General features: G+C 49.2%; 3 protein-coding genes and 2 non-coding genes across 10 annotated transcripts in view; 1 reads left to right on the top strand and 4 right to left on the bottom strand.

Moving 5' to 3' along the window:
- PXN (paxillin) overlaps positions 1-1,221 on the bottom strand; it is a 41,940-nt gene extending 40,719 nt beyond the window's left edge. For all 3 annotated transcript variants that reach the window (XM_054288805.1, XM_054288806.1, XM_054288804.1), the window contains exon 1: positions 1,159-1,221. In XM_054288805.1, coding sequence (XP_054144780.1) covers positions 1,159-1,171 — 13 coding nt within the window. In that variant the 5' untranslated portion in view covers positions 1,172-1,221. The remainder of the gene's footprint in view (positions 1-1,158) is intronic.
- A 4,265-nt stretch (positions 1,222-5,486) lies between these two features.
- Positions 5,487-5,627, bottom strand: LOC128945373 (U4 spliceosomal RNA). The gene has a single exon (XR_008483869.1). It is a non-coding gene; the product is annotated as a U4 spliceosomal RNA (small nuclear RNA).
- Positions 5,628-6,289: 662 nt separating this feature from the next.
- On the bottom strand, positions 6,290-6,430 carry LOC128945375 (U4 spliceosomal RNA). The gene has a single exon (XR_008483870.1). It is a non-coding gene; the product is annotated as a U4 spliceosomal RNA (small nuclear RNA).
- Positions 6,431-7,774: 1,344 nt separating this feature from the next.
- Positions 7,775-15,634, top strand: SIRT4 (sirtuin 4). 4 transcript variants are annotated; one of them, XM_054288715.1, is made up of 6 exons: positions 7,807-8,075; positions 10,061-10,566; positions 11,156-11,450; positions 12,544-12,747; positions 13,182-13,352; positions 15,534-15,634. In XM_054288715.1, the coding sequence occupies exons 2-4, from the start codon at positions 10,067-10,069 to the stop codon at positions 12,694-12,696; spliced, it is 948 nt and encodes a 315-aa protein (XP_054144690.1). In that variant the 5' UTR covers positions 7,807-8,075; positions 10,061-10,066; the 3' UTR covers positions 12,697-12,747; positions 13,182-13,352; positions 15,534-15,634. The 4 variants fall into 4 exon arrangements, with proteins under 4 accessions (XP_054144689.1, XP_054144690.1, XP_054144688.1 ...); XM_054288714.1 differs by lacking the exon at positions 15,534-15,634 and having other exon boundaries at positions 7,775-7,822; positions 13,182-15,177; XM_054288713.1 differs by lacking the exon at positions 15,534-15,634 and having other exon boundaries at positions 13,182-15,177.
- A 2,986-nt stretch (positions 15,635-18,620) lies between these two features.
- On the bottom strand, positions 18,621-20,487 carry PLA2G1B (phospholipase A2 group IB). The gene is made up of 4 exons (XM_054289028.1): positions 20,454-20,487; positions 20,204-20,366; positions 19,361-19,488; positions 18,621-18,742 (listed from the first exon to the last, which is right to left on the bottom strand). Exons 1-4 carry the CDS (start codon positions 20,485-20,487, stop codon positions 18,621-18,623), a joined length of 447 nt encoding a protein of 148 aa, XP_054145003.1.
- Between the last annotated feature and the right edge of the window lie 650 nt (positions 20,488-21,137).

Here is a 21,137-nt window from a genome sequence, read left to right as displayed (position 1 = left end):
CAACACACAGACTGGGTGAATCCTGTTCTGACTAGCAATGCATTCCTGAACACGCTAGGAACTCGCACCACATCTCCAAGAGATAACCAGAATGAGGGATATGAGAAAAGGTAAACAGAGCTGTCTCCACTTAAAGGAACAATAACCATGAGAAGAAACTGCGGTAGAAATTACTTCTGTTTCCACCAACAGCTACTTCACCAAAGCAGGAAGTTTCACTCCCCAGGGATGAATCCTCCCTGGGCACACCTTTCATCAGAAAGCCACGCAGCAGATGGACTCCTTGCCCCGCAAGTTTTATCATTAGTCCAATTCAAAGTCTGTTTTCTGAAGGTGTGATCACCAGCTTCATGCCAGCACCGTAATGTGAGCTTCCAGGTCCAGAAATAAACCTGCAATTTTCTTAGACTGTATGTCAACAGAACGTCTGGTTTCTATTAAAGGTAGGATGGAAGTAACGGATCACAGCCCCTCCCCAGTGTCTGATTTAATCAGTTTCATAAGCGGAACTCAGTCGTCCTAATGCCTCCCAGAGCACAAGGGATTTTGGCAGATCCACACCCTTTCCGGCTTGGTACCAAAGGAACTCAAATTCTCTAGATCTTTCCCTTGAGACCAGTTGCCTGACATTTCTCCATTACACGGTTTCGGGAAACCGAATAATGCAGCACACCTGGGAGAAGCACAGGGAGGACAAGGATGAGCTCCGAGCCCGGCTGGGCTCCGCTTATCCCCCCAGGGCTCCCCACTCCATACCCGCGCAAAGTTCAGATCTCGCCCAAGAGCGGGCTGGAGAGGCTGCGGCGGGGCAGGGGAGGCGATGTTTGCTGAAACCCGAGTACGCTCCGCGCTGCTGCGGGCACAGGAGCGCCGGGCGCCCTTCCCGGCCGGGACAGCCACCGCCTGCCCTGGCTGCGGGCGGGCGGGCGGCCCCGGGACAGCCCAGCCGCGGGGCCCCGGGGGCGGGCGGGGAGCCGGGCCGGCCGGCGCGGTGCGCGGGGAGCGACACGTCCCCGGAGCGACAGGCGCGGCCCGAACCCGCGGCGCTGAGGGGCGCTGAGGGGCGCAGCGTGGCCGGGCGGGCCGCGGCAGCCGCCGCCCGGGGCGCGGCGGGGAGGCGGCCCCCGCCGCGGGGAGCCCGCGCGGCTCGGAACTCACCCAAGTCGTCCATGGTGCCGCCGTGCCCGCTGCCGGTGCCGCCGCGCCCGGAGCCGCTCCCGCCCCGCCGGTGCCGCCGCCGCCGCCTCAGCGCCCGCAACTTTCCCGGCCCGCCCCCGCGCGCGCCCGCCCGCCCGCGCGCCCCCGCCGCGCGCCCCGCGCCGCCCCCTGGCGGCCGCCCCGGGAACCGCCAGCCCGGCCCGGGCAGGACAGCGGGGTCGGGCCCGGGCTGGGAAACGGCCCCGGGACTGGCGGGAGAGGCCGCAGCGCCCTGAGCCGGCAGCGCCCTGAGCCGCCACCCGCGGGGCGCTGTGCCCGGGACCAAGCCTGCCCTGCCGCACAGGAGCCGTCCCGCTCGCCCGCGTCCGGGACTGAGCGGGAACACGACACGAGCCCCGCACTGTGCCCTGCAGGAACAGGAGCCTTTCCCACAGGAATTGTCCTCCCGGGGCACTGATGCAGCCGCACCGAGCTTATTGCGTGCTGCGGCAGGGCTGTGCCCTAAAACCTTCAAACAAACATTTCAGAGCCTCAGCTGATTTACCCCATCCCAGGGAAGCTGGGACGAAACCCAGCAGAAACCTTTCCTGAACAATTTTCCATAAGCTGTGGCCACCATAAAGGAAAGTCTTCACCTACTTCTCCTTTGCTGTGTTCAAAGACTATAACAGCCCACCCGGATTTCTCATGTGATGATCTGGAACCATCATTTCCCACATGCTTTTCCTTTCAAACCTCTATAAAATAACACTCCAAGGCAGCAAAGTCCTCACTTTGTCTGAGCCACAGCACAGCTCAACCCTCACCAGAGCTACTGTTTCCCACTGTGCTCCAGCCAAGCTGACATGGCAGCAAAGGCAGTTGCTCAGCCCAAATGTTCACTTCTTAATCTGATGAGAGATACACCAAAAACTATCAGTGTGGGAACTGCCGAGGATCCAGGAAACATGACTCTTGTAGCTCTTTTCCTTACAAAATGACTACCAAGTCAGGGAATGTTCCCAGAACTGAACAGCACATGTCCTGTTGTTGAGCTGAGATTACGGAATTGTATTTCCATTAAACAGAGACCATGAGGTCAGCTGTGAGCAATCTCCAGTGCTGTATTTTTCACTCTCTAGGCACAAACATGCCCAGTTTCCCCTGCTAGCACAAGTCAGACATCATTATTTCCTGTGTTAAGTCATGCTTTAATGGGAATTATCGCTAGGGGGGCAGGGAAATATCTCCTCCCTCATCCCAGCCAATGCTTACAAATAGTCAAAAACCTCCAAGAAATTAATTCCAGCTTTCACTCCAAATACAGGAGTTGTCAGAAAATAATATCCTTACTGAGATCTAAGTACAACACAAATGTAAGTAAAAACTTTCACTGTATGCTTCACCATCCATGCCAAAGATCTCACCTGACATCCCCCTTGCTGGTCTTCCTCAGCAAAATGTAAAACATTATTTGGAGGGACTGTTAAATTTTCTCAAAATCCATCCCTGGGTGTACAATGACAACTTCAGGATGCGTGTCCCAGGTGGAGCAGCATAAACCACTATCACTGATTGGTCACAGAGCAGACCTAAAGTCATTAGAAACATGTCCTTTCCTGGGGTCTCTGTTTCCTCCACCAACATGTAACAAGCATGTGCCTCAACTTGGGTTGTATTTTTACCTCTGCATAAATAAAGTGCCTACTGTGCTCTGCTCATATTGTAGCCTGGTACGCAGTTTTTATTTTCAGCTTCCTACGGTGTCCTTTGGGAGTCTGGAAGTGAATGTACATCAAGAGAGCAGTTTCTATTGTGTCTCAGGGCTGCAATTAAGCTGTCATAGAACCAGTTAGGGTTGCACCCACAAGAAATGGGTTGTGTCCAAGACGCTCAGTGTTAAAAACAAAAAAATAAAGTAACTGTTTCTAAAGCTTTGCCTATGGCTTGTGCACTGCATTGAAAGGGTCGGTGGGGTGGGAGGCAGGGCTGTCCCATGAGTGACACTTTCCTCTAGGCACACTGCTTTTAAACCAACCTGCTCACAGCCAGGTGCTGCTCATAACTGAATTCTTCACACATTGGCATTTCTTACTTAAAACTGCCAGTCCCTAACCCTCCCATGAGAGCTGAAGGAGTAGGGGCAGGTTAAAACCCCAGCTGCAGAGGCAGCTCCTCAGTGGTGTGGGCTCAAGCCCTGTCCTTCCCAATGCCTTGAACTCCTGTTCCCTCACCATTGACCTGCTCTTTGCCTCAGACTCTCCCTGACTCACAAACACCTGATTGTTGCTAGAAATACACAGCCTTCCTCTTATGCTTTGCCCCGTGCTGAGACATTATGACTTACCTTTGTCTTTCACAGAAGGTGGAACAAGAAGTTACCACCCCCATTTGCAGATGGGAAACAGGGCTGGGAACTCAAAATTAAGTTAGACAGTAATTCAACATCAACAAAATGTTGAACTTTAGGGCTTCCTGTCTCCACACAATCCATGTTCAGAGTATTCCTGACTCCACACCATCTGTGGCCAGAGTACTTGCTCAAGGGCACTTGCTCTTTCCCTCTTGTCCAAGAGTCATTTATTTACCAGTTACAGACCAAGTCCCTCAAAGGGCAGCTTAACCCACTGACCACACACAAGACCCTCAGAGGTGATGGATTAAAATCTACCTGTGCCCTGTCATTTCAGACTGGCTGCCAAACAGAGGAGTGATCCAGGCTCATTTCATAACACCACCAAAGAAAAGCATGGTTATTTTCAATCAGTGTCAGAGAAGAGAAATGAAGCTACTCTGGCCTCTGAGGCATGTTTAGAACTTACCTGTGCACTTTCCAGAGTGACTTCAAACTGCAGAGCAACGACAGCGCCTTCATTGCAGTGTGTGCCCTCTGTGCTGTGCCACGTGAACATCAACCAAGGGCATTCTGCTCTTTCTTCAGGTGAATGCAAGGAAAAAATTTCAATCAGAGCTTTAGGCTTTAAGCAATAGCAGTAAATCACAACATGCACCTCCCACATTCGAGGTCCAGCTTCACACTTGTTGAAAGGATCTATTACAGCAAAATTAACAAACTTGGTTTCTGGATGTAGGACATTGCAATGCAGATTGAAAGCACCACTCCAAGGCATTATTACAGACAATTCTGGCAGCAAAGATGAGAAACAATCAAGTGATAAATCCAATACTTATCAACACAGTTTATAAGAATAAAGAAATTACCTGAAGTGTATGACACTGCAAACTACACATGCCTTTGCTATTTACCAGTGTGGCTTATTCTGCAAAGGGCAATGGCATCCCTATGCTTCAGGGTCTGATTTCAATTGATACTGCTGGCAATAGGAACAAACTGGGGGACAAAGGCAATCTGTGAGGTTTCACTGTCACTCTTGGTTACTGCTGTGTATAATACCCCAGCATGACTGAATGCTATTTAAAAAAATAATCATTAAGAGGAAACACTGATGTTCACTCTTAAGTTTTCTACTCTACCAAAGTTTCAAGTAGCTGCCCAACTCAGGGTCTAAGGGAGGGCAGGAACATCAGATGGCACACGTGGATCTGATTCTCTGCCCATCCAGAGCATGTCAGAGCAGGCTGTCAGCAGCAGAGGGTTCATCTCACTCACACAGGGTGACACAGGGCAGCTGCTCCCAGCTGAAGCAGAGCTGGTGTGCAGTGGTCACTATTCTCCCTCTGCAGGGCCTGCCTACCTACTCACTTGCTGCAAATTAGGAAAGGATGGGGTTTACTTATATAATAGGAGTTGGCACCAGCAGCTGCTTTTTCCAGAGTAAAGGGTTGTGATTTCTTTGACAATAAAGATAATTTTTCTATTGGTTTTTTTTTTTTTCTTAAAGCAAGTAATGTCAATAAAGAACCGCACACAAAATGGAGTTTACAGTACTTTACACTAAGTGTTCCCTAATGGGTTTTAGAGGACTTCTGCAGCTGGGGAAGCACGATTCAGACTTTCACTCCCCCTGGATTCCTCCCTGCCTGTTGAGAGGCTGACCTCTCCCGAGGATCCTGCTCTACAAGAGCTATTCCAGAAACATTCCTCCAGCTCCTAAGCCCCTCCACTGACGTTTTCGCAGACCGATTCATTTCTCAGTAATTTTGAGAGAAAAAGAAACGAGCTTTCCATGTAACAGGGCCCTCATTTAATTAAACCGAGGCTTTGGCGGCGGCAAACGCAGGCAGCGCTGTAAGACCAAAAACCTCATTATCTGATGTAATCGACCTCTCCAATCGTGAGGTAGGAGAGAAGAGGAGGTCAGCTATCGCGACCGCTAAGAGGTTACCATGTACAGCGATTTTGATCTATTTTTCACCAGGAAATTCAGTCTCCGTAGAGACTGTCAAAAATTGCCAATGCCGACTATATTTCAAGTCGTCATGGCGGGGTATTGGGAAAAGTTTTCAATTAGCAATAATCGCGCCTCGGATTAACCTCATTGGCTACGATACTGCCACTGCGCAAAGCTGACTGGGCTACCCCGCCGCTGCCGCCACTGGCCCCGGGGCTGCCGCCAAGGTCGTGGCGAGTCCCGCCGCCCGCCTGCTCCTGCCGGCACCCTCCCGGCCGTGCCCCCCGCCCGCCCCGAGCCCCCCGCGCCCCGCCGGAACCGGGGGCGGTTCCGTTCTGCGCTCCGTTCTGGGCCCCCGGTACAGCCGCGAGGGCTGCTGGGAAGGAATATGCAAAGTACGCGTGACGTCACGGCGGGCAGCCGGCGCGGAGCGAGGGGAGCCCTCTGCGCATCCCCGGTGTACCGAGCCCGGGCACCCCGGGCACCGAGCCCCGGCCCGCCCCGAGCGGCCACAGCGCCGGGGAGCCCATCCCAGCACGAGTCCCTGCCCAGCATCCCCGCCTGCTGCAGCAAGAGACAGCGTGTAATAAACTGAGCGCGCTTTTCATAAAGACTTCGGTGTCTTTTTTTTTTTTTAAACGTGCTGAATGATAAATAATCAATGAAACTAGACATGATCAATGAAACTAGACGTGGAGTGACCCATTTGCTGAATTATCCCCACTTCTAAGAACAAGACTCTTAGATCGGTGCCGAGTTATCCCCACTTGAGAACAAGACTCCTAAGTCCATGCTCGTTTTTTTCTCTCTAAATCTATCTTTAAACCACACAAAATCCGCCTCCGAAGAGGCTCTCAAAAATTGCCAATGCCGACTATATTTCAAGTCGTCACGGCGGGGTATTGGGAAAAGTTTTCAATTAGCAATAATCGCGCCTCGGAATACCCTCATCGGCTACGATACTGCCACTGCGCAAGGCTGCCATGGCGCCGCTCCCTGCCGGGCCCGGGGCCGCCGCGCCCCCGCCGCGCTCAGAGCGGGTACGGAGGGTCCCGGTGCCCCCTGCCCGCCGCTCCCCGCCCGCAACCCGCACAGCGCTGCGGCACCCGGGGATGCACCGGGGGGCCACGGCGGGATGCACCGGGGGCCGGCGGCAGCGCCGGGACCCGCGGAGGTTGCCGGGAGGGCAGTATGGTAATGAGCGCCGGGAAGGCGCTGCTGGAGCCGGGGGCATTGCCCAAAAATCGCCGTTTTCATCCTGGGAGGGCCGGGGGCGCTCTCGAGGAGCGTCTGCCGGGAGCCACCAAGGCAAAGTCATCACCCAACGGTTTAAAACACCTTTAAACTCGTAAAGTATAAATCACTGAAAGACGTTTAGACTCACGACACTGCCAAAAAGAAGGCTGCACTCCACAGCTAAGCCCAAGGGCCGAGGGACAGGCAGGGTGGCACTGCAGGATGCTTTTCTTCCTCGTGATCACAGAATTACACACTGCTACACAGACGCTCAGGCTCACCTGGTTTTTGAAATAACTGTACAAGACCGAAAAAAAAGAAAAAGGATTAAAACTTTCTGCAATGTTTTGACCTGTTTAGCAAGAGCTCTTTGGTGAATGTATTTGAAAAGCAGTCCAAATCTTTAGAAAGAACCCGTTGTCTGTAAGACTGCTGGGCATCCAGTGTGCCAGGCTGCCACCATACAGCCATCTGGCCTTCCTCATATTATTTGTTCCTCAGAAATGTAAGCCTCACTTGAAGAAAAACAAAGCAAAACACAAAACCAAACCAAAACAAAAAAATAACATAAAAAACACCCCAAGCAACAAAACACCAGAAACTCCTTATTGCCATGCAAACTAAACAAATTACCAGGTGATTATTGAGACTGAAACCCGCACCAAGCAGGGAGGCAAAAAGATGGGTTCCTGCCAGGGTGCACAGAGTCAGCAGCAGACAGGTTGGCACTGCCTAATTCCCAAGCTAGAGGTGTCTTTAACAGCCCTCAGTGGATTTTTCTTCAGTAATTTATTTAGTCACATTTTAAGTCTAAAACATGTTTATAATGACAAGCATCTACAATGCACTTTATCAAAGCTATCGCATGCATTTGTACCAAATGAATCAAATCAAATGAATTCGGATTTTAACCTCACGCGTTTCCCTGAGGGCTGCTATGAAGCTCTCAGCGTTCCCAACCTGTCTCGGGTGTTGGGATGTTGGGAACACCTTTCGCTCCCCCTCTGGCTCATGGGAGTTGTAGTCTCTGTGCTCGGGGATTATTTCTCCCCATGAACTACATTTCCCAGAGGGCTCCCGTTCCGCCTTTCCGGCAGGCCCGCCCCGTCCTTCCGCGGCCGGCGGCACCATGACCGGTGAGTTCTCAGCGTTATCACCGCCCCGCTCCTCTCTCGCCAGCCCGGTTCGGTTCGGCTGTCACCGAATCCCCGCCGCTGTCACAGCACGAGGGACACGTCGGGGTCCCTATGGCGCGGGGTCCCTTTGGGTTTCTGGCCTGTAGCCGTTTGTCGGATCCTGTTTCTCTTCTACCTTAACCTTGCGTGATGTTTTCCTGTGGAGCATCTTGGGTGTGTGCTAAAAACAAACTCTAGCCTCAGATCTCCGTAGGTACGTTTAAAGAGTTTCACTTATTATGTAAAGTAGGTTTGTGGCTTTGGTTTTTGTTGTTTTTCTTTTTTTTCTTTCTTTCTTTTTTTTTTTTTAATCTCAGCACTTTCATTTTAAAAGCAGCTTTGTATTTGACAAGAAATATTCCATCCTTTAATATTTTCTCTTCCATAGTCCGTACCTGGTTCACAGCAGCTTTCAAATGTATCTAAATGTATCTGTAATTTTTGCTTTCTCTCTCTTGTGGGCCAACCCCTATTACATTTCTATTTCATTTTGCCTCTGAACATTTCCTTCTGAGAGATCTTTTGATGATAAGGGGCAGGAATGGAGAGTTTTCATCAGTTAAAGCAATTTAATTACCATCAAGCTGGCTTAACAGCCTTTGGGGAGCATCATGACACAAGTTACTCTCAAAGCAAATTAGTTTATTGGGAGCCTTTGTCCCTTCTAATGAATTCATATGGGAAATTAAACCTCTTTAGAGGGAATGCCCAACACAGCTCCTGCTAAACAGCAAAACAAAGCAAAAATCATTGCAAACAGAATCACTGCTTACATACAAAAAGCAATTCAGACTATGGAGTCTGTCCAATCTTCCCTGCATTTCAACTGATGATGACAAAAAGCCTTGAGAACTGAATACTAACTGAGCCAAATCTATCCTTTGCCACTAGCAAACATTTAGCATCACAGTGCTTGGAGCTGAACACCTCAACTTCAGCTGTATCTAAGCCCTCAGTTACCCACCAGCACTAGGTCTTGCAGTAAATGGAGCAATATTTAAATACATCTGAAGTTTAGGTGTTCAGGAGATCTTCCCCTTTTATCAGTAAATAAAGTTCTTCCTCCATCTTCCACATCTTGTACAAGCCCCCCTGCTTAGGGAGATTCAAGGAGGTAGAAATATCAGACAGTCAATTGTCAGGACTGTTGCTCTCAAAGCTTTTTGTACACTCTTTGCAAAACCATAGTAAGGCCCAGAAAGAGTAGTTTTAAAACAGTGAAATGGAGACAGAACTGCAGACTGCTCAAAAGCACAAACAAAATCAAAGTCCAAACCCATGCACTCGTGTCTGAACAGGTCCTGCACACAATTCCAGGCTACTTAGTCAGCAAAGCCATCCACCCTGCCTTCCCCAGCAGGGCATGCCATTCCTCCCTTAAAGCAGGGTGTCCCTCCCATTCCTACCTGCCAGGCAGCTCCTTCTCCCCCAAGCACTGGACGATCCCTTCTCTCTCAGAAAGCCCCTGTGTCTGCTGGAGAAGCAAAGCAGTGCCCATCCTGCTCCCCACTGACTCTGGGATGTGGCACCCACAGAAGAGGAGGTGCCAGAGGCATTTAGCCAGTGCCCTAATCATCTTCAGTCCCATTTCAAGGCCTGTTCTGCACCGGGCCTTTGTAAAAAGCAAAAACAAAAAAACCAACCAAAACATGCCACACAGGAGTAACTCCAGTCAAGGCCTTTGCTGGGGGAAAAAAAAACATTTTGAGCTTGTTTTTCTCTCCCTTCCTACAACATGTGTTAAGGATGGGGTAAATATAAAAGACTGATTTGGAGCAGGCAGAATGTTACAAATGCAGAACAAAAGTCTCTTCTGGGCAGTGCCTCTGGGGTGAGGTGCTTGGCCTTCCTGCCATTTCCTCTGGCCTGCTGCACATACCTGGGAAAGGCTTCACATGCAGAGGTCTTTCTGGGCTCTTTACAAGTCCTCTTAGGCAGCCATTCTTCACACCAGGGTAGAACAGCAGGAACCTGCAAGTCAGAGTTGTTAACTTTGTGCTCAGTGTTCCCCTCTTCCAAAAGAACATACTTGGATGGTGGGCTTTAGTTCATGTTTCCAAAATAATTTTTTTCTTTTTACTAAACAGAGAGCAAAGAATACTTAGCAGCATAATTTCCCAGAGAATCACAAGCAAATGGCATTAAGGACATGCTTTTTGCTTTGTGTTACCTGCCATGTGTTCTGTTCTTGTCTTTTAGCTGAACATGTTCTCTGCCAGGAAGTGGTGTGGCATTTGCAGAGCTGTCAGACTGCATCACTGCAGATCCCGTTCTGTATCCAGAGCCTCTCCAAACCTGACTTTCGTGCCAGCCTGCCTTCCCCCAGATCCTGCAGAAGTGGAGGAGCTGCAGCGCTTTGTTTCTAACTCCAAGAGGCTGTTTGTGATGACTGGAGCTGGAATCTCCACGGAGTCAGGGATCCCCGATTACCGCTCTGAGGGCGTGGGGCTCTACGCCAGGACAGACAGACGGCCCGTCCAGCACGCCGAGTTCGTCCGCAGCGCCAGCGCCCGGCAGCGCTACTGGGCAAGGAACTTTGTGGGCTGGCCCCAGTTCTCCTCCCACCAGCCAAACAAAGCACACCTGGTGCTGAGGGACTGGGAGAAGCTGGGCAAGCTGCACTGGCTGGTGACCCAGAACGTGGACGCCCTTCACACCAAAGCCGGGAGCCAGCGCATGACGGAGCTGCACGGCTGCACCCACAGGTACAGCTGCTGGCACTGGGGCTGTCAGTGCTGAGAAAGGAGGCAAAATATCCATGCTGAAATCCTGGAGATGACAGGCACAAAGGTGGTATTGGGCTGGGGTGGAGAAAAAGATCGCAACCCAGTGCTGTCTGCAGCACGGTGTTTAAGAAACAGGACCACCACTCCATTTTTTGGATCCATTTTCCCTTTCTTTGGTACAGCAAATATCCTCTTAGTATAGAGAATGAGGGAATCATGAGGATACAAGGATTATCCACCTTAAGCAGAGTGGATAGGGCCAGAATTGCATGGGATATGTGTACTGGAGAAGGGCCATCACAGCCTGTCTGGGATCACCCAAAATTTCTAGATGAAAAAGCACAGCATGAACTGAGAGGGAGGATGCATGACAGGGTTAAAAGAATTCCTTCACTACTTCCTCTAGAGCATTCCTACAAAGCAACAGAGTAGAAAGACATCTCCTTGACCTGTCTTATTTGGTAAATAAATGTGGAAAATAATGACAGGCCTCCTAAGGAACAAGTTAGAGTCTCCAGATCTTCAGCTGACATGAAACTCTCCATTAAGACTTTCCTCTGGCTTTCAGGGTTTTCTGCTTGGCCTGTGGAGACCGAATCTTGCGTGCTGAGCTCCAGGAGCACTTTGAAGCTCTGAATCCCACTTGGAAAGCTGAAGCCTTTGGGGTGGCTCCGGATGGGGATGTGTTCCTGACGGACGAGCAGGTGCGCAATTTCCGAGTCCCAGCCTGCCGTAAGTGTGGTGGGATCCTGAAGCCTGATGTGACCTTCTTTGGAGACACAGTGAGCCAGGAAAAAGTCAGTTTTGTACACCAGCGCCTGGCAGAGTCAGACTCCATGCTGATAGCAGGATCCTCTATGCAGGTAAGTAGCTCTACCCCCCAAACTGCATCCCTGCTTCTCTGCCTGCAATGATCCTCAGTCCCACAGCTTAGGACTACAAATGGCTTGTGGGTCAGACCAGCACTTGCAGAGCTTCTTTGTATTTCATTTTTACTGTGGTTGGAATCTGGCTTTATGGGTGACCTGTTTGGGCTTCTCTGTCACTCTTTGCCAGTCTACTTCATGCTGCTGTAAATACCTCCATTGAGACCTTTCTCTGCTGCCTCCTCCATCAGCTCACAATTGTCCATGAAGGCAAGATACCTGATACAATTCATTCCTCACACTTTTTTACCTGAAATTTTTAGCCTTTGATAGCTTTTTAGGCCTCATGGCACACTGTGTAAAATACCAGGGTTTAGGACCTCTCATTCTTTATTAAATTCTCAATAAGAGAGCTGAAATATCTCTGCTGCTTGAGATTGTCCTTTGTATCACAAGATGTTTTCTCCACCAGCCTCTTATCTGTAAGGCAAGGTAGCTAAACAACAGGGGTTTCTAAACCCATAGAAGCTTTTGTAATGGTGTTTATGTAAGATAATTTTTTTCCAGGAACAAGTTCTATTACATAAAAAACCTTACTCTTAACACCTCCCAGAAGGAGATAAAACCAAGGCTGTCTGATTGTGATTCTCTTGGCTTTAGGATACTAGATACAAATTCCTTAAGCTTGCACTTCTTAAGCTTATAATCCTCTGTACAGGAATGATTGAAATGCCTTAGGTTTGTTCTTGTACTACCTTAGCTGGGCTATGCAGGAACCATCAAAGTGCAGCATTTAAGTACCTGTGATAACTAATAAAAACTGCTGCAGAGATTTACTAAAAGACAAGGACGTTTCCCTTCAATCTGCTCTGAAGTTTCAGTTTCTATGAAACTGCAAATCCTTCACTGACAGAGGTTAAAAACTGTTCTGTGCACTCCTGAATGAAGACATTTCCTACCTGAGCTGAGTGCAGCAGCCTAACACAGCATGCATGTACAGCCCTTTTCCCATTGCCAGCTATTTTATTCCTTTCTGTAACTCTTCTTTTGCCTAAGCTGCCTGTAATTTTGTTTTCTGCTACTCCTGCAGGTGTACTCTGGTTACAGGTTTGCTCTTGCTGCCCGGGAGAAGAAGCTGCCAATTGCAGTCCTTAACATTGGGCCCACCAGGCTGGATCACTTTGCATCCTTGAAGCTGAATTTCCGCTGTGGAGAGCTGCTGCCTTTGATTGTCTGCACATGACCCCACCAGCTGAGCTTTAGTAGCCATCAGGATTAAAGTTATTCTTACAAGGTGAGTACCTTCCTTGCTCAGTCACCTTTCAGGGCAAGAATATGAATTCCTGACAAATGCTGAGACTGAGATGTGCTGACTGACAAAATGTTCCCTCACTGCACCAAAAGGTGGCTGTAAATTTTAATCTGTCGTTGGTCTGTTCTGATGGGCCATGATACTGTTTTCCATGATCATAAACAAAAAACATACTAAGTGCTAGCACTCCCAGAGAATTGGGTAGGAGTATCCAGAAGACTCAGCAGTGTAGAATTCCAATCCATTTGTTACTATCAGGAAACTACAGGGGATCACTTGATCACAACTGTTCCCTTTGCAACTGACAATTCAAAAGCTGTTCCTGATTGAACTGGTCCAGCTAATCCTAATCAAGCACTGCTGTTTAAAATAATCAATTCAGTCGATAAAGCAGCTTCTTTCTTCCTCTCCTGCAGGACTCACCTCAGAAAAGGGAAAACTCCAATGCAAGAGGCAGCTGAGGGATGCAGGGCACAGCCGCTGAGGGCACCAGGAGAGGGCAGCAAGCCTCACACGTGTCAGCCTCACCAGCGCTCCATTGAAACCATCTCCACGTATCAGGAAACAGAATGAGGATGAAAAAAAAAGTACATTTCTGCCTTACCTTGCCGTTAAACAGTGCCTTTTCATTCACTGGGACAGATAATTGACTACCATGTCTGAGGACAAAAAAACCTTTTTTATAATTGTCCCCAGAGGAGAAGGGGGGGGACAGGGATTTTGACCAGGTAATTTGAGGCTGTAGCACAGGAGGGCGATGTGGGACACTGCTGGGGATCCAGTGTCACTGGTGGGATACTGTGGAGTGTGCAAAGAGGAAAAGGAGGCAGGAGGAACTGCAATGGTCACTTTAAAGAAAAAAAAGGTTCAAAATAGAAGCTGAACAAGAACACTGCTCCTGTAACAGATTATTTGGAAGCACAGGCTATAAGGCTGATGTCTTCCAGCAAGGAGGGGAAGTCAGCATTTCTCTCAACTGTTGGTTGACAAATTAAACTGCTTCCTATCTGACCCTTTTAAAAATTAAATGTTGTTGGGATGCCACAGGAGTTACTTGAAGCTAATCTGACCAGCACTACTTTGAGTGAGGCCACTACATTTTCCATAATGCAAGATATTATTAAATAATAAATAGCTAAGGAATCAATTAAAATTGTTTGAAGATTGAGACTAATTGCTTTGTAATTTTCTCTCCCTCCCATTATTTATTTAAGTACATTCTCAATAGCCAGTTTAGATTATTTTTTTCCCACTGCAGAAATGCAGGTTGTATTTACTAGCAGCTGATGAATTAAGAGAGAAATACAATTAAATCTGTACATTAGGTCTCCCTCAGGAGGTAATCTCTGTTGAAAGGTGCAATTTCCACACTCCTAACAGGAGATCCATCACTACTGGGTAGTGATTTTTTGTTGATCCTCAGGATGGTGTTGCAAGCTCTGTCAAACTGTCCACAGAGTAAAATACAGAACCTGGCACAAACTACAGCACTAACTTTTTGACCTGACCTTCTTCATGAAACCACCACTCCTCCTCCTAGCTCTGAGGGATTGAATTGTTGGGGTTTTCCAAGTGCCCCCTCCTACTCCAAGTAACACATCCTGGACTAATATTTTGACAAGAACTGTAACAAGCAGTTGGAAACAAGGATGCCAGAGTCATCTGCTAAAAGGTCAAGTAGCAAATCAAGGACAGCTGACCACAGGATGCAAAGTTCATTTTTGCTTTGTTGTCGATTCAAATCCATGCCAGGAGAGAGCAAATAAAGCAGAGAATCTAAGGGATATGTTAATCATCCAATTTCTGCAGAAGGCAGAGGGCATTAAGATGCCTGCCACATTTCAGGATTTGGCTGTATTGGGTTAGAGGAGAGACAGGTTCAGTTTGAAGCCAAACAAGAACAGTTCAGGACTCTCACCTGCATTCTGCTCACGTTGAGCGGTGACTCCACTCTCCAGTGACTCAGGTTTCTGCTGCTTGGCAGTGAGCAAAGCTCACAGATCTCTCTCCATCTTTAGCAGTCCTGTCACAGTACAGCTGTTGCAGAAATCGTGCCTAAAGCACAGCAGAGTCTCCACATAGACCATGTTTTCCTGTAGGGGCTTTCCCTGTAAGAAGGGATGCTGATGCCTCCTTAGCAGAGGAGCTGGGGCTGAGTTTCTCACTATCCACATCATCTTCTCCCCCTCCTTGAACCTTACACAACATTGCTGTGTCAAAACCAGAGGCTGCAGGTTCAGTGTCAGTAGAGCCAGCATTTTGAGGTGTGGGAACATTGCCAAGCAGTCTAAAACAAGCCTTGGGATGAGGTCTGTGACAGGTAACTAAAGCTCCCACATCTACCCCTGCCTGCTCTCCTGTGGGAGAGGAGTCAGGGTGTCCCTTCAGCATCACTCTCAGATGAATCATTACCCCAACTCTCCACCGACTGTACTTTTAAGCCACCAGGACATTGACTCAATAAATGAAAATAACAGTAAATTTCCTGTGCATGGTTTATTACTATATGGTAATGAGTGTATCTACAACAACTGTGTGAGGCTGAGATGAAGAAGTTCATTCTTTTTTCTGCTAAGTTGATCCAGCACTACTAAAATTGACCTCTTTTAGAACAGTATCAGAGCACTTCAGTTCTTAACATATTCCCCAAGATACCATTAAGTTTGCTCACATGAGAAATTCCTGAGAGAGCCTAAAATTCCTACACCAAAAGCCATGACATGAAATTAGCTGAATCAACAGCTTTTGCTCTTCTCTTTTTCTTACAGCTTCCTCCTGAAGCTTGGATAGCTGAGCTGAGAGTACCTTATAATGGATTTTTCTTCTGCTCCTCTGAAAGTGGGGTTGGAGTTACCCAAAGCAAATAAAAGTTACTTCCTATTTGGCAAATCTTGTCTTTGTTTCTGGGCAAATTCTCAGAGCCATCTGTAACTGAGTCCAGCAGCCTGAGGAAGGTATTTCACACACTGAGCTCCAGTGAGGGCAGCACAGAATGCAATGCCCAGAGGGTTTGGTGTCTGTGGTACAAGTGCAGCCTCCCACATTTTACAGTCAGATTGCTCCTATTGACACACCTGCATGTTCATCACTTCTGGAAAATGACCCAAAACCCTGGGCATGCAGAACTTGTGAGGTTCAGTGGAGTGAAGGTGACTAAATCCACCATCTAGAGTGTGCTTCTTCCCCTGTGACTGCCTTGGATGTCGCCCTTTCCCAGCCTTTGCAGCAGGCAGGGAAACAGCAGAGTCAAGCCAGATGGGCTTTAATACCACTGTTCCAGACTGTTCCTGCAATTCTGTGTGCAGCTCCCTGCCATCTCCCTTCCCACCAAGGAAAGTACCCCAGTGCATTTCTTCCCTTCTGCACCACTAACCAGACAATGGCAGAGAAAAAGAGAAGCTGAGCCTGAAGAGGATGAGCAACAGTGAGAGTGTCTGGAATTGGTCTCCAGGCCCAAGCAGAAACTGGCACAGGATCATTACCATCAGCAGAACTGTTTGCTCTCTGCACGTCTCACCTCAGCTGGAGCACTCTCTTTCATCTGTGCAATGCCCATGTAGTTAAGAGTAATTCAGCTCTCCCTGCAGAAAGTGAAAAATCTCGGCATAGAAAACAACAACAGAGAAAAGATAAGAGACTGAGGCTTCACTTCTGCAGTGAGCCCAGGGAGCTGCTGTCCCTCCAGCAACCCATGCACCAGCTGTGGAGCTGTGTAGGGTCTCAGAGCTCCCCCTTGCTGAGCACAGGGATACCTGGCATTCCAGGCAATCCCTTTTGCTTTGGAACAGAGGTGCAGACCAGCATGGGAGATCTTCACACCCTCCTTGTACTCCCTACGCTGGCAGTTCAAGCAGTCACCAGCTCTGCTCTTACTCTTCCCACAACGTTCCTCAAAGCCCTAATGAGCAGCTCTGCACAACCCCTTCAGCCTCCCCACCTGTGCCCTTCATTAGGGCCTGACACTGCATTGTGTGGGAAGGCTCCCCATGGATGGGGAATGTTTGTGTTTAATGGTGGGTCTTTCACACCACCAAAGGGGCATGGAAATGAGAAGTGTGATCAAGGGACCAAACAGAAGTGCAGGCTTACAAAATCTGTATGGAGTAAGACAGATATGGAATCAATTTGAGCCTTTATCTATCTATGGGGTTTATCTAGGGAATGCTAGCATGCTCCAAATGCTGAATGGCAGGAGTAGATAATACTGCTCACCTCAAATCTAGAGTTCCTGTTACAAGCAGAATTCATACTGAGTTACTGAAATGCTTCCAATGTACCCCAGCAATCTTCTCTACAGCTCAGAAGTGCAGTGTTCTTTCCAGATAGTGATATTTTACTTTTTTTCTCTACAATGAGGTTTATCACAAGGGGATTATAGTAACATTTACTTAGGAGCTTTACTGTTCTATAAACAATAATTTCAGAGAATCTAAGCTAGTGAGTGAGTACAAGAGACCTCATCTTGCTCTTCCAGCCCTAAGAATGATTCATTTTGGCTATATCACAGAATCGCATCCAGGATCCTCAAGATTTCTGTGGAGGACTCCAAGCACTCAATGTTTCCAGAAAATTCTCATACACAAACACCTGAGAAAAACAAGCAGCCAATACTGGTAAAAACCCAGGACTCAATCTACCATAAAATGGAATGTGTCTGGCTGTGACACAATCCCTTCCCCTTTTCAAGGAAAAGAGCAACTAAATGCAATTCACTATCCTTTCTCAATGTCATTCTAATGCCCTCAAAGAAAGATACATTTACTTTCAGAACAAAGGCATTGCAAGTACCTTCCAATAACATACCAAGCCAGCTTCTTCCTTCTCCTTTTGTTTCTCATTTCCCAGAGGACTCTCAGATCCTTGGGGTCTGCTCCACGTTTGGATACAGTTCATTCTGATGATGAACCAGGACACTCCTCACACCCTGCCAGCAAGCAGGGGGTGTGTGTAGACCCTGCCCTAGGAGTTCACCCACACTTCCAAAAACATCTGCCAGCAAAACCCGTACCAAGGGTGGGGGGCAGCTTCGGCACAGGACCTTGGCAGGGCTCGGAAACTGGAACAGATACTGTCCCTCAGACGGGCTCCCTGCCTTCCAGGCTGACATTACCTCCTTCTCTGCAGCTCCTGACTGCGAACAGGGGAAGGGCTCCCCAGGGTAAGCACACAGAGACCCTCAGGAGAAAGGAGAACCAAAGGGCTCAAGACTCTCACGTAGCGATGCCCCGGGGAAGAGGGACAGCTGTGCTGCGGCTGCCGCGTGGGCAGGCCGAGGCGAGGGCGGCTGAGGGAAGGCTTGAAAGGCGCCCTCCGGAGTCCCGGGAGAGTGAGGGCGGCCGTGAGGGTGAGGGAGGGGGAGAAGGGCGCCCTGAGGAGCCCCGGGAGGTGAAGGGCAGGCAGGGACGGTCGCCCTGAGGAGCCCCGGGAAGGTGAGGGCAGGCAGAGACGGTCGCCCTGAGGAGCCCCGTGAGGGTAAGTGCAGACAGGGACGGTCGCCCTGAGGAGCCCCGTGAGGGTGACGGCGGGCAGGGACGGTCGCCCAGGGAGGGTGAGGGCGGGAAGCCGCAGCCCCAGCCCGCGGGTACCTGAGGGGAGGGGTGGGGCACGCGAGGCCCTGAGCAGGTGCGCCCCGCCCCCGCCGCCTGCAAGGGCCAATCAGAGAACGCGGGGGCGCCTCCCGCGCCGCACAGGGCCGTGGGCAGCAGCAGCAGCAGCGGCAGTGGGGCTTCCCTCCCTCACGCCCCGCACACCGCCCCATCCCCTCAGCGCGGCGGCGAGCGGCGGCCCCGAGTATCGGTTTAGGTTATTTATTTGTTTATTTTGGCCTGCGGCCGCCCTGAACCACACGACGGTGACTATTTGCAGTATTTGTCTTTGTCCAGCCTCATGTGCTCGGGGTTGTAGGGCGTCTTGGCGAAGCACATGGCTGCGGTGCGGTCGCAGTTGCAGATGAACGCGGCGCACTCGCTGTTCTTGCCTGGAGGAGAGAGAGGAGCGGTCAGAGCCCGCGGCTCCTTCGCCAGGCGCTGCAGAGGCTCGGGCTGGTATTTCTGCTGTCAGGTGTGCCCATTTCGCTGCTGCCGTCGTTCTAGGGGGGAACAGGCTTCTGCCCACTAACCCAGTGCCGCGAAAGCTGTGTGTTCCTGCCAAGCTATCTCTCTCCTTGCCCTTTCTTCCCTTCCCTACAGCCTTATTTGCCAACCTCTCTACTCTTTACCTCCGTTCCAGAGCCCTGTAAAGTCTCCACAATTCATCAGAGGTGTCTGGCAGAAACTGTATAACAATGCCGAGTTAACATGCTGATCTCTTGCATACTGCCTTTAGAATGCCTCCCAGAATACTACTCAATCCCCTGAAGACTAAACAGGCTTTTCTATATTCTGTTGTACCATATATCTTCACAAACTTTGAATTGTGGGCTATATAGAGAATACTCATTCCAGTCCCTGTGTGAGGTGCCCTCTTTCTAAGGACCAGGTCCCCTGGCAAGAACTTGCACTGTGCCTTCCTGCCACAGAGGTGTGAGTGTAACACAGCCCTGCTCTTTCCTGAGAAAGGCTGGAGAACATCTGGGGTGAGGTGGAAAGGGACGTACTGCTGCATGTGATCTGCCCATCAGAGCAGCTGTAGTGGTACAGCTTAGTGTACGGGTTGTCCACGAGGAATTTGCAGGATTCCATTTTCTTTGCCTGTGTGTAGCAGTTATCGTGGGCTTGGCAGCACCTGGGAAACAAGGAGAAAAAGGCTAGAAAATACCAGAATCACAGGCTCAACTGACCTGTAAGACACACAAATACGTTAGATTTGCTTTGACAAGGCTCTTGACAATAAAAAAAAAGATACCCAGTAATAAGAGGGCTGACACAAAGGACCTCAGAGAGATAGAGTTGTGCCAGCTCATGGTCCAGTACTGGTAAATAAGTACTTATGGCAGCATCTTCACAGGTGTCCATTGGGCACAGGGAAAGCCAAAGCCAGTGTTTACCCTACACTTCCCCTCAGTGCCTGGTAGCTGACAAGCTCTCAGCCAACACAATGCAAGACTTGGCTGCCAGATTTGTGTGTCTCTAAATTGCCCATGCCATTTCCTAGCATTTTGCAGCCCAGCCTGCACATGTTGATGGTCAAGCACCAGGCAGAGTGTGCAGAGCTGTGTCCAGGCTCTGGCCCAGCACTGCTGCTGCTGCAAAACAAAAGCTGGAATGAGCACACTTTGTTGCCATAGAAGAGAAGAGCTACTGTAATTATATTTTATCTTAGTAATAAGGCATCAAGGTGTGATAGAACACATCCTTTTCCCCTGAATCCATCTGTGCAAGCAAGCTTCCTTCACAGCAGTCAGAGAGTTTTGTAAACGTTCACAGGCAGGGCCAGGTGAGATGAAGCTGAAGCAGCAAAGCACAAGCAAGGCAAGAGGATTGTAAAAGCAGAGTTGTACCTGTCGAGGTCGTCCACGGGAGTGCCGCTGCCCCCCAGGCCGCAGTAGCAGCCGTAGTGGTTGAATTCCAGCAGGGGGTGGCTTTGGGGCAGGGTGCACTTGATCAATTCACGGAACAGCCACACGGCCCGGGGCGAGACCTCCTCGGCGCTGGCTGCGCCCACTGCGGACAGACAGACAGACAGACAGACAGAGGGAGGTGAGAGTCAGGCTCGGGGTTACCTGCATCAGGACGAGGGCACCTACACACCCGACAGCAGGAAAAGCAGGGCCAGGAATTTCATCCTTGCAGCTCTTGACACAAACACTGGTGCCAAGGGAAATGAGTCTTTATACAGCAGGCTCACCTTGACGTGGTACGAGATAAACCAGCCAGTATTTACTTTACTAAATGCAGACTTCTTCCATCGGGGGCTGTGGGAAGCAGGTTGTGGCGTGACCAGTTGAAGGCCAATTGAGTTAAATCCATAAAAGCTGGAAAGGCAAATATTTGCTCTCTAAGATTTTGCTATTAAATTCTTGTAGTATGACTATTAGAAGTCAGCCTGAAAGATCTGGATATTTTTAAGGGCTCTCTACTAAAAAAATAGCAGTATGGCTGTTGGAGACATTTTTTCATAGAAATCTTTCTTTGAAACTTGTTCGTTTTCTGAGAAGCAAGGGCCCCAGAAAGAAAATGTAAACAATTGTTATCAGCTGCTGTAGAATGCAATAAGATGCACCTGTAATTAGTTCATGTTCCATGTCTACAATATTAGAGCCAATCACAGAGCAAGCTCTCTGGAACACAGAGACAGAGAGTTCTCTTGTTTTTAAATTCTTTCTTTCTATTCTTAGCTTAGCAACCTCTGCAACTTCTCTCTTTATTCTATTTAGTATAGTTATAATGTATTATATATCATATATCAATAAATCCAGCCTTCTGATCAAGAAA

This window comes from Melozone crissalis, unplaced genomic scaffold (assembly GCF_028551555.1).
Source record: "Melozone crissalis strain CALT ecotype California unplaced genomic scaffold, PUWL_Pcris_2 ptg000063l_1, whole genome shotgun sequence".
NCBI lineage: Eukaryota > Metazoa > Chordata > Aves > Passeriformes > Passerellidae > Melozone > Melozone crissalis.
Note: the sequence above shows the minus strand (reverse complement) of the source record. Positions and strands in the feature narration are given on the sequence as shown.

Coding starts and splice junctions, on each gene's coding strand:
- PLA2G1B (XM_054289028.1), bottom strand. CDS start 20,487: ATGAAATTCCTGGCCCTGCTTTTCCTGCTGTCGG. Junction 19,489..20,203: donor CCCGTGGACGACCTCGACAG/GTACAACTCTGC, acceptor CTTGTTTCCCAG/GTGCTGCCAAGCCCACGATA. Junction 18,743..19,360: donor TGGGCAGATCACATGCAGCA/GTACGTCCCTTT, acceptor TCTCTCCTCCAG/GCAAGAACAGCGAGTGCGCC.
- SIRT4 (XM_054288715.1), top strand. CDS start 10,067: ATGTTCTCTGCCAGGAAGTGGTGTGGCATTTGCAGAGCTGTCAGACTG. Junction 10,567..11,155: donor CTGCACGGCTGCACCCACAG/GTACAGCTGCTG, acceptor TCTGGCTTTCAG/GGTTTTCTGCTTGGCCTGTG. Junction 11,451..12,543: donor TAGCAGGATCCTCTATGCAG/GTAAGTAGCTCT, acceptor CTACTCCTGCAG/GTGTACTCTGGTTACAGGTT.